The sequence below is a fragment of the Rhincodon typus genome, chromosome 24 (genome assembly GCF_021869965.1).
Source record: "Rhincodon typus isolate 14 chromosome 24, sRhiTyp1.1, whole genome shotgun sequence".
NCBI classification, from domain to species: domain Eukaryota; kingdom Metazoa; phylum Chordata; class Chondrichthyes; order Orectolobiformes; family Rhincodontidae; genus Rhincodon; species Rhincodon typus.
This window is the reverse complement of record NC_063355.1, coordinates 46,338,334-46,354,242: the sequence shown is the minus strand read 5'-3', so window position 1 is coordinate 46,354,242 and position 15,909 is coordinate 46,338,334. Positions and strand designations below refer to the sequence as shown.

The 15,909-nt window shown below is 40.5% G+C and overlaps 1 protein-coding gene across 4 annotated transcripts in view; it reads left to right on the top strand.

Moving 5' to 3' along the window:
• The window catches only part of rilpl1 (Rab interacting lysosomal protein-like 1), a 44,509-nt gene extending 29,171 nt beyond the window's left edge, over nucleotides 1-15,338 (top strand). For 2 of the 4 annotated variants that reach the window (XM_048611231.1, XM_048611233.1), the window contains 4 exons: nucleotides 2,747-2,916; nucleotides 3,016-3,114; nucleotides 8,651-8,738; nucleotides 13,057-15,338. In XM_048611231.1, coding sequence (XP_048467188.1) covers nucleotides 2,747-2,916; nucleotides 3,016-3,114; nucleotides 8,651-8,738; nucleotides 13,057-13,062 — 363 coding nt within the window. In that variant the 3' untranslated portion in view covers nucleotides 13,063-15,338. The remainder of the gene's footprint in view (nucleotides 1-2,746; nucleotides 2,917-3,015; nucleotides 3,115-8,650; nucleotides 8,739-13,056) is intronic. The other 2 variants (XM_048611230.1, XM_048611232.1) reach the window with 1 other exon arrangement.
• Nucleotides 15,339-15,909: the final 571 nt, after the last annotated feature.

Here is a 15,909-nt window from a genome sequence, read left to right as displayed (position 1 = left end):
TGCACATCAAAGATTGAGCTGCTTTGCCTGTGTGCCATTATGTTTGTGTTTTAAGTTTGATCTCTTGCTTTATAATGTGTGAAATGTTTATTTCCAATAAATTAAAATTTGCACTTAATTAAAACTACTTTGAAAATAAAAAAAAAAGCCTTCAGGAAAGTCAGAACTGCAGATTACTGATATTAGCTGAGCGGGGTGACACAGTGGCTCAGTGGTTAGCACTGCTGCCCCACAGCGCCAGGGACCCAGGTTCAATTTCACCCTTGGGCGACTGTGTGGAGTTTGCACATTCTCCCTGTGTCTGCGTGGGTTTCCTCCGGGTGCTCCGGTTTACTCCCACAGTCCAAAGATGTGCAGGCTAGGTAGATTGGCCATGCCAAATTTCCCATTGTGTTCAGGGATGTGTAGATTAGGTGTGTTACAGGGGGATGGAGTCTGGATGGTCGGAGGGACTTGTTGGGCCAAAGGGCCTGTTTCCACACTGTAGAGATTCTATGTGTTGGACGGTGGAGTTCAAAACTGACCTTTGTATTTGTGGTAAGAAGATTTGACAAGTGGAAACCCTCAGAGGGGGGTGTTTGGAAATGTATACTTTCGTCCAGCATATAACTGCTTTTTTAACATGTAATTAACATTTTTAAAAGCAGTATATTTCAGTAACATGGGAGGCCATTCAGCCCTTCCAATCCCTTCAATTTAACCAAATACGAAAGACTGCTCTCTTGTACATTTTGACTCGCACCCAGAGTGTAGAGATGAATGTTGAGGCAGGAGTGATGGATGCTGGAGTCAAGCTGGATGGCCCTGGAATAGAGGGTTGAGCCCTTTTCCATCCTATCCCTCTTTGGCCCACTGTAGCTTGAACAGCACCTCCTGAACCCACAGACTCCAACAACAATCAGAAATAAGTAGCAATATCATGGTAACATCATCACCATCTAGTCTCGCATCATTTTGGCTCAGATATGTATTGTCCTCTCCTTTGCTTTTGCTAGGCCAAAATCCTGTATCAGTGGTTCAAGGAGACAGTTCACCACCACCTTTGGAAAGACTATGAAAATGAATTATTTTTAAAATATCACCCTATCAAAATGAATTCTGTGTAAAAGCAAGGATAAGGTCACTTTGGTATCTGAGACATTCTGTTCGCAGAAAGTAAGAGAGACCACTCCCCAACAGGTGTTATTGGCACTGCAGTCAGAATTAACCTTGTCAGCTCTATTTCAGTGCTCAGATAGATTGCCCTATGTTCTACTTTCTGACATTCCAGCTGTTTTAATATAGTATCTGCAGTGTATTCCTCTGTGTTCTGGCTCAAGAATCTGGTTGGTGCTGACATTGTCCTACTATTGATGTGAGATATCTCCATGCACACTTCCAGAAAGAGCACAGATGTAAGAGTGTTTGTAAGTTTCAAAGCTGTGCAATATTAATTTTGAAAACATAAATATATATAGAAATAAAATCAACCACCATCAGTAAGTACAGATTATCATAAAGTTTTAACTTTATGTAGAATGCACAATGGAGAAGCAGGCTGCTCTGCCAAAGCAAACTATCTCAATGTTTATGATCCACACCCTTACAGAGCTGGGCTACATGTGACTCCAGACCCACAGTGATCTGGTTCACTGACAGCTGCCTTCTGAAATTGCCAAGCAAGCCATTCAGTTTGAGGAAAAAGCAGCAAATGCTGGTCACCAAAGAATGTTTAAAAAAATTGTCTCCACTTGATCTCTACTTTGCCTGTGAACATTTACAATTTGTCCCATGATCTCCATACCATCTCTAACATCAAACCTTGATCATATAGAGCTGTGTCTCTCACTTTTCCCAGTACAAATGTATTTGTTGAACTGCTGAATGAGAGATTTTATTTTCACCTGTTCTGACAGCCAGGCAGGTTTTGGAGGAATAGCCATGCATTGCAACTTGAAGTTAAAATGTGATTCAGCTACTGCTGAGCTTTTTCACATTGAGGTGTTGATTCACCTGATAAACATTCTTGCTGTGTGGGTTATGCTGATAGTTTCCCTGCAACATTGTCCATTTATCCGTTGGCTTGTTGCCTAGACAACTGAAATGTTGCTGTGCCAACTCACAGATCACTGAGTCGCTACCAGATAGTATAGAACAGGAATCACAGAGTGGATAAGGGCGACAGATACCCTCTCCTGGTGAACTTTGGTAACATTGGCTTTTTATGAGCAAACCCAGAGCATTTACTGTGTGATTTAACTTTGTGCAGATTGCTTCCCCTTCTGTGTTTCAGTCCAGTGTTTGATGGCCTGTTGTAGCCTGAGGAACTGTTATATTGCATAACCTTGACATGGCTTTATTGATCTGTTTATACTAACTGATTTATGTCCTTCTTAAAGAGGACATGCCTTTCCTTAGGGTTGTGACAGCTCCATGCTGTGACATTTGCTGTCAGTAGGTGTCGCAGCATTGCTTCCTTATGATATCATGATCAACATTTGGTGCATTTCTTTCCTGTCTCTGCCTTGGAGACAAAGATCTGTCCCTTTTCAAAGAATTTGGATTGGTTTGTCCTTGTATGTTTTTTGCCAATGATGTAGTGACCTTGGGGGAGCAGATGGTCGTCAGAAAAGGATTGAGTCACGACATTCATTGGTACAACAGATTATTGAGCTAAATGTAATTTAGGATGTTGGGGGTGAGTGATACTGTCTCTGTCACCGGTGATTGTTGGGTAAAGATTGACAAGTATGTTTTTTTTAAACAGACAGAACCTGATAGTGAAGAAGATTTTCAATCGGATAAGGCGCTTTTAGATCTAAATGATCCCAACCGGCCTCGCTTCACGTTACAAGAGCTGAGGGATGTCCTTCATGAGAGGAATGAACTGAAGGCCAAGGTGTTCCTCCTTCAGGAAGAGATGGCTTATTACAAAAGGTAGAGACTTCTTTCTCCCAGCTGGGCTTTCATACTCAGATCGTCATCCTTCACTTTGTCACGAAAGGCTCATGTTAACGATCTACCTTGTTTTCACAGTGAAGAATTGGAGGAAGACAACGGGCCTTCAAACCCCCCTCCTACCCCACAATTGCAGCCAAAGCCAGCAACCCAGCCAGAATCTGGTATCAGGCGACTGTAAGTAAAGCCAGCTTCCCTCTTTGCATGATTCCGTTTAAAAGATTCACTGTCTGCTTCTGTTGCTGATTTGGTGCATGTGCCTAATTTGAATGAAGGTTGTGTAGCACAGGGACCTACAGATCAAAGTCACTGACTTTGTCCGCCAGTGATAGCAAATCACTGTTGAGAATGAATGGCTTCCCTTTATATTCACTTGTACTTACTTAGGGAGGGCTGGATCCGAAATATCCAGAAGCTGGTCCACAGCTCATAATGTCAACTTTGAATCGCATCGACCTGCCCAGCCAATACAGAGCATGATTTCACAATTTACATAGCAATAGGAGGAGACCTTTCAATCCTTAAAAGCAGTTTTGCTATTCAGTTTGACCATGTAATCTGTACTTGAACTCCATTTACACAGATTAGCTTCATATTCCTGAATACACTGAATAAAAATGTGTTGATTTTAGTCTTGAATGTTCAGAATTTACAACATTTAAGGAGATTTTGGGGTGGGGATGTGGGGTGAAGTTCCAGATTGCTATTATGTTTTTGTCTTAAGTTAGATCAGCCATAATAATGAACAAAGAACTGTGGATGCTGGAAATCTTCTCAAAATAGGAGGTGCTGGAGAAACTTAACAGGTCTGGTAGCATCTGTAGAGAAAAAGAAACCATTAACATTTCAAGTAATGTGACCCTTAGTAAGAACCAATGACCCAAATGTTGTCAGACCCTGCTGCGTTTCACCAGCACACTCTTTTTAAGAATATCAACCATGATTTTGTTAAAATTCGATGACGGGATGTGGGCATCGCTGGCAAGGGCTGCATTTGTTGCCCATCCCTAATTTCTCTTGAATTGAGTGGCTTTTTAATTCTTTCAGAGGCCAGTTAAGTGTCGACATCTTTGTGGCGTCACCTGTACTCTAGACCAGCTAAGGACAGCAGATTTCCCGCTGAGGACATCCGTGAACCAAATGGCAATCAATGAGGATTTCACGGTCACCACTGCTGAACTAGTTTATAGTTTCAGACATTCTTCCTGAGCTGTTTTGTTGAGTGTGAACCTGGGCATCCAGAGCATTAACCTGGGTCTCTGGATTACTTATCCAGTGACATTACCATTGCTCCAATGTCTGTGATTCTCACATTGAATTGTGGAACATCCTACTCTTCCTCCTCTTTTTTATGTTCTTTGTGTGAAGAAATGCTTCCCAATATCACCTCTGAATGAGCTGGCTCTCAGTTTCATTTTGTATCCTTTGTTCTGGATTCTCCCACCAGAGGAAATAGTTTCTCTATTGAATTGCTTTACCATTTTAAACATCTCAATCGGACCACCAGTCAATCTTCCAACCTCAAGGGAATCCAACCAAAATTATGCAGGCTGTCTTCTTCTTCTCCCGTGACAGACATTAAAAATGTGCTTGAATTGCTGTTCTAGGTGGAATTCCTGCCCTAAAAGTTGTTCCAGTTGTTACGAGATTTTAAAATCAAACTTACATTTTAAAAGTTCAGAATGAGACCCATTGTCCACTCAGATCCCTCAGAAAAATCTAAAAAACAAAGTGCTGGAGAAGCTCAGCAGGTCTGGCAGCATCTGTGGAGAAAGAAACAGGATGGCTCTTCTTTGGAATGAATCACTGGCTGAGCCGGCATTTATTACCCATCTGTAATTGCTTGGATGCCAGTTCAGAGTTAACCATATTGCTCCAAGTCTGTTGGCCAGACCGGATAAGGATGGCAGCTTTCCCTCCCTACAGGACATTAGTGAATCAGATGGGTTTTATAACAATTGACAGTACATACGTGGTCACTGTTTGGCTAACTTCAAATTTCACCATTATACATGATAGGATTCAAACCCCTGTGCCTAGAACATTAGATCAGGTCTCTGGATTACCAATCCAGTAATGTTAACATTACCCCACTGCCTCCCCACAGGTTAAAAACAGGATTAGGTCACGTGGCCCCTGGAGCCTGTTCCACAATTCAGTTAGATCACAGTTAATCTGATAACTCCACACTTCTGCTTTCCCGGAATAATCCCTCAGCCTCTCACCTCAGGCCTTCCCTGCATTCCCCTCTTTGTAATCAGGCAGGTACTTACTGTGACTTTTTCCAGCTTGGAGTGACTGCATGCTGTCCAATGTGGTATTGTCACCTTAAACCTTGTCCATCTCAAAGGAAACATCTGTGAGTTAACAGTTCAAAGCACAGCTTCTGCATTTCATCTGTTTATCAACTTATTGAGCAGCAATAGTTCTTCAGCTGTTCACATCTTTGTGCTCGTTATCACCCTGGACAGAACATCATTTTATTTAAGGGATATTTTCTGAGGCAGAAAATGCAGCACTCCCTCAGTACTGGCCAATTAATCAGAGATGCTGTCTTTTGTATTATATACAAAACTGATGCACTGCCTGCTTTGTCAATTCTGACAGAGAGCATAGGAGCGCTCTCCAATGTTGTTTTATTCCCCAGTCAACATCTCTGAAGAACAGCTACTTTGGCCATTATCACATTGCTGTTTGTGGGATCTTGCTGTGCACAGACTGCTGTGTTTCCTTACATGACCCTTCAAAAGCTCTTCACTGACTGTAAAGAACTTTGGAATGTCCCAAGGATGTGAAAGGTGCTACAGAAATATGCAAGTGTGTTAGTTAATTTTCCTAACTGTTCCCCCAACCAAAGAATCTCTGACATCTGGAGTTTAGTGTTCCACCATTGGCCCAGAGAATGGTTAAGACCTACCCCAGCACAATCTTTGAGTAAGCTCTCCAACCTCTGGTGGGACAGGCACCTACTGACTTCACCTTTTTGCTTTTCACAGCAGCCTGACCATCCCCCAGTTCAGATCCCACTCAAAGCAGCAGGCTACTGCCTGCTTACTACTTTTATCAGGTGAAGTAGCAGATTGCTCAGGAACACAATTTATTTCAAAGAGTAAGTTCTTGCAGCACAACAAGAAGCCATTCCTAGATCTTCGAAAGAACTATTCAATTAATGTCACTCATCCTCCATCAGTACACAGCCCTGCAAATTTCAACCTTTAAGTGTAAGTCTAGATCTCTTTTGAAAGATATTATTGAATCTGCTCTCATCACCCTTTCAGGCAGCATCTTTCAAATCATCTAAACGTGCTGTTTTGTTTGTTTACAAAAACAAATTATTCATCTTCTCTGTTTCTTTTTCCATTTATCTTCAGTCTGTATCATAGAGTCATACAGTCAAACAGCACAGAAACACATCCTTCAGTCCATCTTGTCCATGCTGACCGGGTATCCGAAACTGAACTAGTTCCGTTTGCCTGTGTTTGGCCCATATCCCTCTAAACCTTTCCTTTCCTTGTACTTATCCAAATGACTTTTAAATGTTGAAATGTACCCGCCTCTACCACTTCCTCTGGCAGCTCATTCTGTATATGCACCACCCTCTGTGTGGAAAATGTTGCCCCTTAGGTCCTTTTAAAATCTTTCCCCTCTCACCTAAATCTTTGCCTTCTAGTTTTGGACTCCCCTACCTTGGAAAAAGACCTTGGCTATTCACCTTATCGATGCCTCTCATGATTTTATGAACCCCTACAAGGTCACCCCTCAGCTGCTGACGCTTCAGAGAAAAATGTCCCAGCCTTTCCTTATAACTCACAACCTCTAGTACCCACAACATCCCTGTAAATTTTCTTAGTACCCTTTCTAGAAACAACATCCTTCCTATAACAAAGTGATCAGAATTGTACGCAGCATTCTAAAAGTGGCCTCGCCATTGTCCTGTATGACTCCAACAAGACGTCCCAACTATTGTACTCGGTGCTCTGATCAATGAAGGTAAGTGTGCCAAATGTCGCCTTCACTACCCTGTCTACCTGCAACGCCACTTTCAAGGAATTATGAAGCTGCACCCTAGGTCCGTCTGTTCAACAACACTCCCCAAGGCCCTATCATTAACTGTGAGAGTCCTGCCCTGGTTTCTTTCACCAAAAAGCAACACCTCACATTTATCTAATTAAACTCCATCTTCCACTCCTCAGCACGTTGGGTCCTCAAATCAACATCTCATTGTATGCTTAGATAACATTGTTCACTGTCCACTATAATGACCAATTTTGATCTTATCCATGAACTCACTAACCATTCCTCCTATATTGTCATCTAGATCGTTGACGTAAATGATGAACAACAGTGGACCTAGAACCGATCCTTGTGGCACGCAGCTGGTCACGAACCTCCAGACCGAATTAATCCCTCTAAGATTGTTGATGCTTGCACTAGTGGCAAATTTCTCCTTTACTTTATCACAGTCCTTTGTAATTTTGAACTCCCCTCTTCATCCTCCTTGACCTCCTCTGCTGTAAGGAGAATAATCCCAGAGTCTCCAATTACTCTTGATAACCAAAATCCCTTTCCCTTGACACCCATATGTCAAAGGATCAAGAACAAGAGGGCACAGATTGAAAGTGATGTGCAAAAGGTTCAAATGTGATTTGATAAAAATCTTTTTTCACCCAGTGACTGCTTAGAGTGTGGAATGCACTGCCTGGAAATGTGGTGGAGGCAGGTTTAATTGAGGCATTCAGGCGGGTATTGGATGGGTATTTGGAAATAACATGCAGAGATATGGGGGAAAGGCAGGAAACTGGCGCTAAGTTAAATGCTCATTTGAAGAGTCGGTACAAACATAACAGTTGAACGGCTTCCTTTTGTACCATTCTGTTTCTGTGATTCCAGTAAATCTCCTGTGCATCCTCTCCAAGACCTTGATATCCTTCCAAAAATAGTGACATCTTTCCTTTTGTTCATGTGAATATTATAATTCAACAATAAATAAATCAGAGGACCTGATGCCTTTCCGTTTTTTAATTAATATAATTTTGGAAAACTGTATTTTCTTGTTCAAAGCAGTTTTTTTCAGTCCCAGTGATGTGTGTGTAGTAAAGGTGCAGTTACAGTTGCCTGAGCTTTTCCAAGCAGGTGGTCCCTCGCTGCTTGCCCGAACATAATGACTGAGTTTGGATGCTGCATTGCACCCTGCATTGTTGAGGGATTTGCTGCATTGCTGGGTCCCCTGCAGTAAGACATGTTGTAACTGGCTATACTGCGGTGTAGGCATATAAGGTAGATATGCAATTCTGTTTCTATCTATCTCCCCAAGAAATGATTTGATCAGTTAAGCTGCATTTTTAAATTTTTCTACTGACTTTGATAGTTTTATTTTTGTCTAATTTGCTGGATCCATACTTTGTTTATATTTACCGCCAACGTTTAACTAAAACCTCACTGATGATATGAGGTCCTAGACAGTAAGTAACTCATTCTCTTCTCTGCCAGCTGACAGCGGATTTTACCATTCATCACTCTCTCTGTTGAGAGTAGCTGGTTGGAGTGGAATTATTACAACAAACAAAGGGAAGGATTTTCTGTCATTGTACTGGAACTAATTTTAAAAGCAGTAACTATTCAGTCACAATCTCTTGCTGTGCTGTACTGGAATGAGCATCTGTTTGACCTGTTTCCTGCTCTTTATTCTGTGTGTCTGTTACTCTCTGACCAGGATCTTTACTGCCATAATGCCAATGGTAGCTGCTGGATTGATTCCAGATGATCCCACATTACAGCCAATCAGAAGACTTGTTTCCCTTGTACGATCATTTATTTTATTATCTTCCCATTTTTCAGCTTCTTGCATGAAACTGACCTCCACTCATCTCATTCTGATTGGTTAATCAACTGCTTGATAATTCAGCCAATCAGAGTACCAAATGCATGTGAATGTTGATGTAATCAACCAATTTGTCTCCTGTGTATTAACCTTTGACCTGCACTTTTGTGTGTTAACCTCTGACCTGTAACTGTGTGCTGATCCTCAACCTTTATCTTTGCGTATGCTAACCTTTGACCTGCACCTTTTTCTGATGTGTGAACCTTTGACTTATGCCTTTCTCTATGTTTTGTTGCTTGCTTTTCAATGTGTTTGATTTAAAGAATTGGTAAACTTGGTTTTAAAAATAGCAGTGGATGTTGTTGTAGAAATAAGCCAGAGCTTTAAGTCTTGTTTCTATGACAACTTGTTAATTTTTCAGTCTCTTTTGGAGCTGGGTCCCATTGGATTTGACAGAAATGTGAGACAGAACTAATTTCCCTCATGCACACTCCCGCTTCACTCTCCATCACAGCCTCTGCCCAAATCTACCAGGGAAAGCTCAGCCTGCTCTTCAATGAGCAGGTCCCTTGTGTCCAGTCAAAGCAGAAAGTGCTGGAAACACTCAACAAGTCTAGCAGCATCTGTGGAGAGAGGAAAACAGAGTTAATGTGGACCCTTCAACACAACTGTTGAAAGATTATTGAGCTATAATATTGCCGTATCTGTTTCCAGCATTTTCTGATTCTATTTCCAGTTTCTAGCATTTGCTGTATGCTGTTTTCCTTGATTCGGTTTTAGTCGGTGAGTGGGAAGGGAGCTGAGATGGTGAGGGAAGAGGTTGTATTTTGCTTAATTTCCTAAGTAATCACAAAATGCAAAATGATACAGCACAGAAAGAGGCAATTTGGCCCATTGTGCCTGTGCCAGTTCTTTGAAAGAGCTTTCCAGTTATACCACGCATTGCTTTTACTTCATTGCCCTCTAAAATTTCCTTTTTGAAATGTTCTATCGATGATTTATTAATAATAATGTTCTCATCTCTCTATATTACAGAGATGCCTCATTCTACATCCCTTTAAAACTATCAGCAGGAGATCCAGCAGCTTCTCCTCGTTCTTCCCTTTCCAAAACTGAATTTCTCACTTTTTCTAAAGTTGTGAATTAATAAATATTCATCATTTCTTTTCATTCAGCCATTTTTATCATGTTTTTTACGATGTGATTAGATCATTTCAAGCTGAATAATTTCTGAGTTGAGGGAATTTGGGTCAGGTGAAGAAACATCCTTTTAATATTAGCTCATTCTGGTCTGAGGGAGACAAAAAGAGAGACCCATATTTAAAAATACTTATAATAAGCAACCTAAACCACTTGCATTTGGTCAATCATTGAAAGAGCAGCTAAAGTTCCATTATCAAAACATTAAGTAGGAGTAGGCCATTCAGCCCCTTGAATCCACTTCATTGTTCAATAACATCACGACTGATCTTCAACAGCTGAGTTTCCACAACTGTGTGGGAAAGGGAATTCCAAACCTTCACAGCCCTTTGACAGCAGACATTTCCCCTCATCCCAGTTCTTACCCTGAAATTGTGATCCTGTGTTCGGGATTACCCAGCAAGCAGAAACAATCTCTTTGTGTGAGTGACTTTTAGTTAAAATCAGTAACCATATGCAAAAACAAAAACAAAAATAAATTATCGAGGAGCATGACCCATTGGTTAGTTCTTTCAAAGAGCTGCCAGAGGCACAGTAAGCTGAATGGCCTCCATTTGTAAATGCTGTTGATTTTCAGATATACTGACTTCAAAATCTGAAAATTTAGTGTGTGCAATCTCCCACCACCACAGTTGTTCCAAAGGCAAAACAATTTACAAACACCAGATGCTTCTGATCAGAGGTTTGAGGTTGACCGGTGTACTACTTCCCTAAGTATAAAACCTCAACTTACTTTTCTGTGCATATACAAGTGAAAATAAACAGTAACTTTGACCCAGGAATCAGAATGTCTGTACCTCCTGAGTGATCTTCACCCACTACCACCACCTTATTTAAAAATGAAATATTTTACACTAATATTTTGAGCAGCAGTTGATCTTTGATTTCACCTAGTGTTTACTGAACAGCAGTTGGACTTTAGGTGTTTAAAAAGGCAAATCTTCAGCTCACCATTAGACAGGAGCAATTTGTATGATTTGGTTGTTGTAAATAGTGTATAATTAGTTAATTATTGGCCTAGATCTGAATTTTCCAAGCATTTGACTGATCTGTAACGGCCTTGAGCAATTCCAACATGGAGTTCTTGAGTTGTGGTGGAAGCCAAAGGTCACCGCTGTACTCCTGGGCCCCAATAGCACTTGAGAAACTCCCTCAGAGATTGGTCAATGGTTGTAGCTATGTAATTGCAGAGCACAGAAGGAGGCCATTTGGCCTGCCATTGTCTGTTCTGGCTCTACAAGACAGCTATCCACACGCTTCCACAGCCCCAACCCTTGCACCCACCCAACCATAGCCATGAATTTTTTTCTTTTCTCTTTTATTTATCCAGTTCCTTTTTGAAAGGTACTATGGAACCTCGTCCCACAATTGAAGAGGAAGTTACAGGGGAAAGGGTGAATTAATTGTAGAGATCTTCCAAAGAGCTGACACAAGCTCAATGGGCAGACTTGATACAATTCTATATAACATTGAAAAGAAACTGTTTTTTGAGGTTGTTGACTTGCTCACCGAGATGGCTTGTTTTTCAGACATTTCATCACCATGCTAGGTAACATCATCAGTGAGGCCTCTGATGAAGCAATGTTATTCTACTCCGGTTGGAATTTATACTGTCCGGTCCATTATGGTGAGTACTGTCATTTCTGGTCCTGTTCTGTATGGGTTTGTATATGGGGTCCAATTCTGTATGTTTGTTGATTGCATTATAGGTTGAGAACCATGCCTCTAGGAATTCCTGTGCGTGTCTATGTTTGGCTTGGGCTACTATGGTTACATTGTTCCAGTTAAACTGATGGCCTTCATTGTCTGAGTGTACTGGTATTAAGGAAAAGTTCATCGTGTTGTTTTGTCGCTAGCTGATTTTTGTGTATTCTGATGGCTAGTTTCCTTCCTGTCTGTCCGATCTAATGTTTGTGGCAGTCGTTGCATGGTATTTTGTAAACTACGTTGGTTCTGCATGTTGTGGGAATGGGGTCTTTAATCCTTGATTAAGGCAGTGTGGCCAGTGTGTCAAGAACATACCAGAAGTGACAAAGAGACTCCTACGACCACTAGGAATCATGACAGCACACAAGTCCACAGCCACTCTACGACAAACACTCACAAGGATTAAAGACCCGATTCCCACAACATGCAGAACCAACGTAGTTTACAAAATACCATGCAACGACTGCCACAAACATTACATTGGGCAGACAGGAAGGAAACTCGCCATCAGAATACACAAACATCAGCTGGCAGCAAAGCGACACGATGAACTTTCCCTAATATCAGTACACTCAGACAGCGAAGGCCATCAGTTTAACTGGGACAATGTAACCATAGTAGCCCAAGCCAAACATAGACACGAACGGCAGCTCGTAATGCAATCAACAAACATGTAGAATTGGGCCCCGTGTACAAACATATACAGAACAAAACCGGAAATGATACTACCATAACAGACTGGACGATATAAATTTCAAGGGGAGTAAAACAACATCGCTTCATCGGAGGCCTCACTGATGTTACCTAGCAGGGTGACGAACTGTCTGAACAAAAACAAGCCAGCTCAGTGAGCAATTCAACAACCTCACCCACAACCCGAGCTACAAATCTTTGCTAAAGCCTTAAACAAACTGTCTTTTTGAAAAGCTGCTGCACTATCATGGGCAGCGATATTCTAGTTACAGAATTTTTTGGGGGAGCTGGGGGTTTGGGGAATTTTGCAACCTAGTTACTGATTGATTTTTTTTTTCATTCATGGGATGTGGGTGTCACTGGCTGGCCTAACCTTTCTTGCCTGACTTTAGTTGCGCTTGAGAAGATGGTGGTGAGCTGCCTTGTTGAACCGCTGCAGTCCATATGCTGTAGGTTAACCACAATGTTATTAGGAAGGGAGTTCCAGGATTTTGACCCAACATTTAATTTTCTGGAATATGTAACTTGTTTGTAACCACAGATTATTTTTAACATGCTGCTTTCTATTGAATTATTTTACAGCTGTGTTCCAATTGAATCTGCTCGTCTTTGAGTGCCGTGAGAGTTAATGAATGATGTGAACTTTGACGTATACATTGCTGTGAAATAAATGTCATTTATTTTTGTTTCTTGCCCAGGTTTAATTTATTTTCACGAGATAAGCGAGCAGAAACTCGTCATCGATTGCAGGGATATGGAGGAGTTTGGGAGCAAGAAGGGATTGTCACAGAACAAGGACAAGAAGCATTGCAACATCTATAACAACAGCCCCTGGATACATTCTTGGGTTTAGGAATCTGGATAGCTGGCATCTTGTATCTGAATATTGAGAATAATTGGAAAGTGACTTTTCTCACCTATTTAACATTGAAGTCTGAGTGCAGGTTAACAGTAAATAGGCCAGCTAGAGCTGTATTGACTACAGTGGTGAACTGTTGTATTCCAATCACTAACCTTATTTTTGTAAAGGTAAATTTGTGATGATCTCGCAGTATCATTGTAGTAATAGTATTGGCGTTTCTCGGGAATGCAGAACTTGCAATGTTTTACACTAAACCAAAAGGTATTTTTCTGCAGATTATACAGCTGCTGTGCTCTTAACTCTCTCAAAGAAGGCAGTTCTAATGCTTGCTTTCTGCAGAATCATACAGTCTGTTTCCCAAGTATGTTTGGCCTCAAACTACCAACTGACATCTTTGGAGACCAGAGAAGGAGAATGAGAAACACATTTTCAAATTTCAGGTTAAAAGGGACAGGATTTTAATTTTAGGCTTTCTTAGTTTCTGGAAATCATGTACGTGTTGTGTGTCACTCCACTCAACACAATAAGACTACAGTGACCTGTGTCCAGAAGTAAGATGTTGTATTTGTTATCTTTTTACAAATCTCAGCACTTATGCTGCACATTTTTGTTTGCAGGTCACCTCTATACTGATGAGGTCTTTGGCTGAGGAAAGTAAATTGGAATGTGCCAAAGTTTGTTATAACTGCTCAGAGAAAAAAAAAAATCATGTTTTGATTGGTGAGAGAAACAGAGTTAACAACCTTTTAACAGCAGATTAATAACCTTTCATCAGAATCTGTTCTGACACAAAATGCATTGTTGAAATCTTGCTCATCTGGACATCAGTTAGCCATCGAGGAAAATCTAGCGAACGTGGCGATGCAACATGGTTTTACTTGGAGTTGTTAATATCAATTTACCACTAAAAGCAGTTAGATCTGACACAGCTCCCCCCACTTCAGATTACCTAAAGCTTGGCAAAAGGCACTAGAAGCAAATACTGAATTGAAGTTTGTTTTTTATTTCAGTCACAATTACATCTCTAGATTTCTCCAACTTGGAAAAATTGAATGTTTATTAAATTCCTTGTAGTATTCTATATTGTAATGACTTCTTCCTGCCAATGTAGGTGCTATAGCATCACTGGTAGGAGAGTGTCCATAAAGCATTATGTTTACATGGATAATTTTCATTTGAAATATGTGTTGAGCCCATAATTGCCATTAGTGAGGACAGTTGCATATAGATTGAAGACTTGGACCATCTGATTAACTGAAATGTAGTTTCAAGTCACATTTGTGCTTGTCTACAAATTTACAGCTGACCATGCAAATGATTAATTACGTAATTCACTGGTAAATAACTCCATGAGCAGAAATGCCTTGTGACCTTGGAATTGTCTTGAGTGGTGAAGGAGATTCTTAACATTGTCCTGACATCATTCATTTTAAAACTGCAGTTGTTGAACTCTGAGCTGTTCATGCAGGCCAACATGATTTGAACAAAACCATTGGCTATTATAAGTCGTTTGCTGGTAAGGAACTTGAGTATTGCTGAAAAAGACACATTTTGTCAAAGCTTTTCACCTCGTACACATAATAATTTGTAAGAATATCAATGCAATGGAAAACCGCCATTTATATGGGAAGAAAGGCAAGTGCTGATTGATTGACAAGTGGACTCTAATACAGGTGTTGCCATGGGAAATGTATGAATTAATGATTATTCACATTTAATTGCCAGACTTCGACAAAATGAGTTTTTTTTTAAGCAATACGTTGGTTATTGTGAGATTAGGACACTGATGCATTCACTGTGTCCTAAGCTGATGGAAGAGGTTTCTGCTCAGTTATTGTACATTTTGAGATTGTCTAGAAACAAATTTAAGGCTCCACTGAAATGTATACTTCAATGGGATAGACTGCGGATTCATTTTTGTAAATGTAGGTTTTGATTTTGTGCCTAATATAGATACAACATGACAACACTCCAACTCGCAAACACCTTTTGTTTTGCCAAAATAATTGTGAAGTATTAATTGAAGAGTAGCTGCTGATTAAAGTACAATCTAGTCTTTTCAGCTGGTAGGCGTCTACAGTGTATCTATCTACAATAAAAGTATTGCATTTGCAGGCATTTCCTTTCAATATTTTTGCCATTATAAATTTTAAGGTCCATACTGAGCATGGAAACACTGCGTAAACTTGTCAAATGGATTGTGACTCAACCCTCCCAACAGCAGCACTTCTGGTGGGAGTGTGTAATTACATTATGACACCTACAGTTTCTATCCTAAAAATATATTTAGGAATTTGTCACAAATACTAAGCACACAACGAATTATTGACTTTCAAATGAGGATCGAATTGTCTACTGATCCAATTACACCTGGCATTCCTCATGTGATGTGGGATATTGACATTAAACTTGAGTTTATATGGTGACTTTACTAAAGCACCTGAAGGTACTTTGTAAGTGTGTTATATAACAGATGTTATCATTTAGCTATCTAAAGATAGCTGACAAAGGTTCAATCTAAGAGGTTGAATTTTAAGGCATGTTTTCAAGTTGAGAAATTTAGGGAGGGAATGCCAGAGCTTGGGGTCTTAGCAGCTGGAGGCATAGCTGCCTACATTCAGGGATGCTTGAGAAACTGAAATTTGATAACTGCAGACTTGGAGGGTTGTGGGAAGTGGAAGGAAGTTCG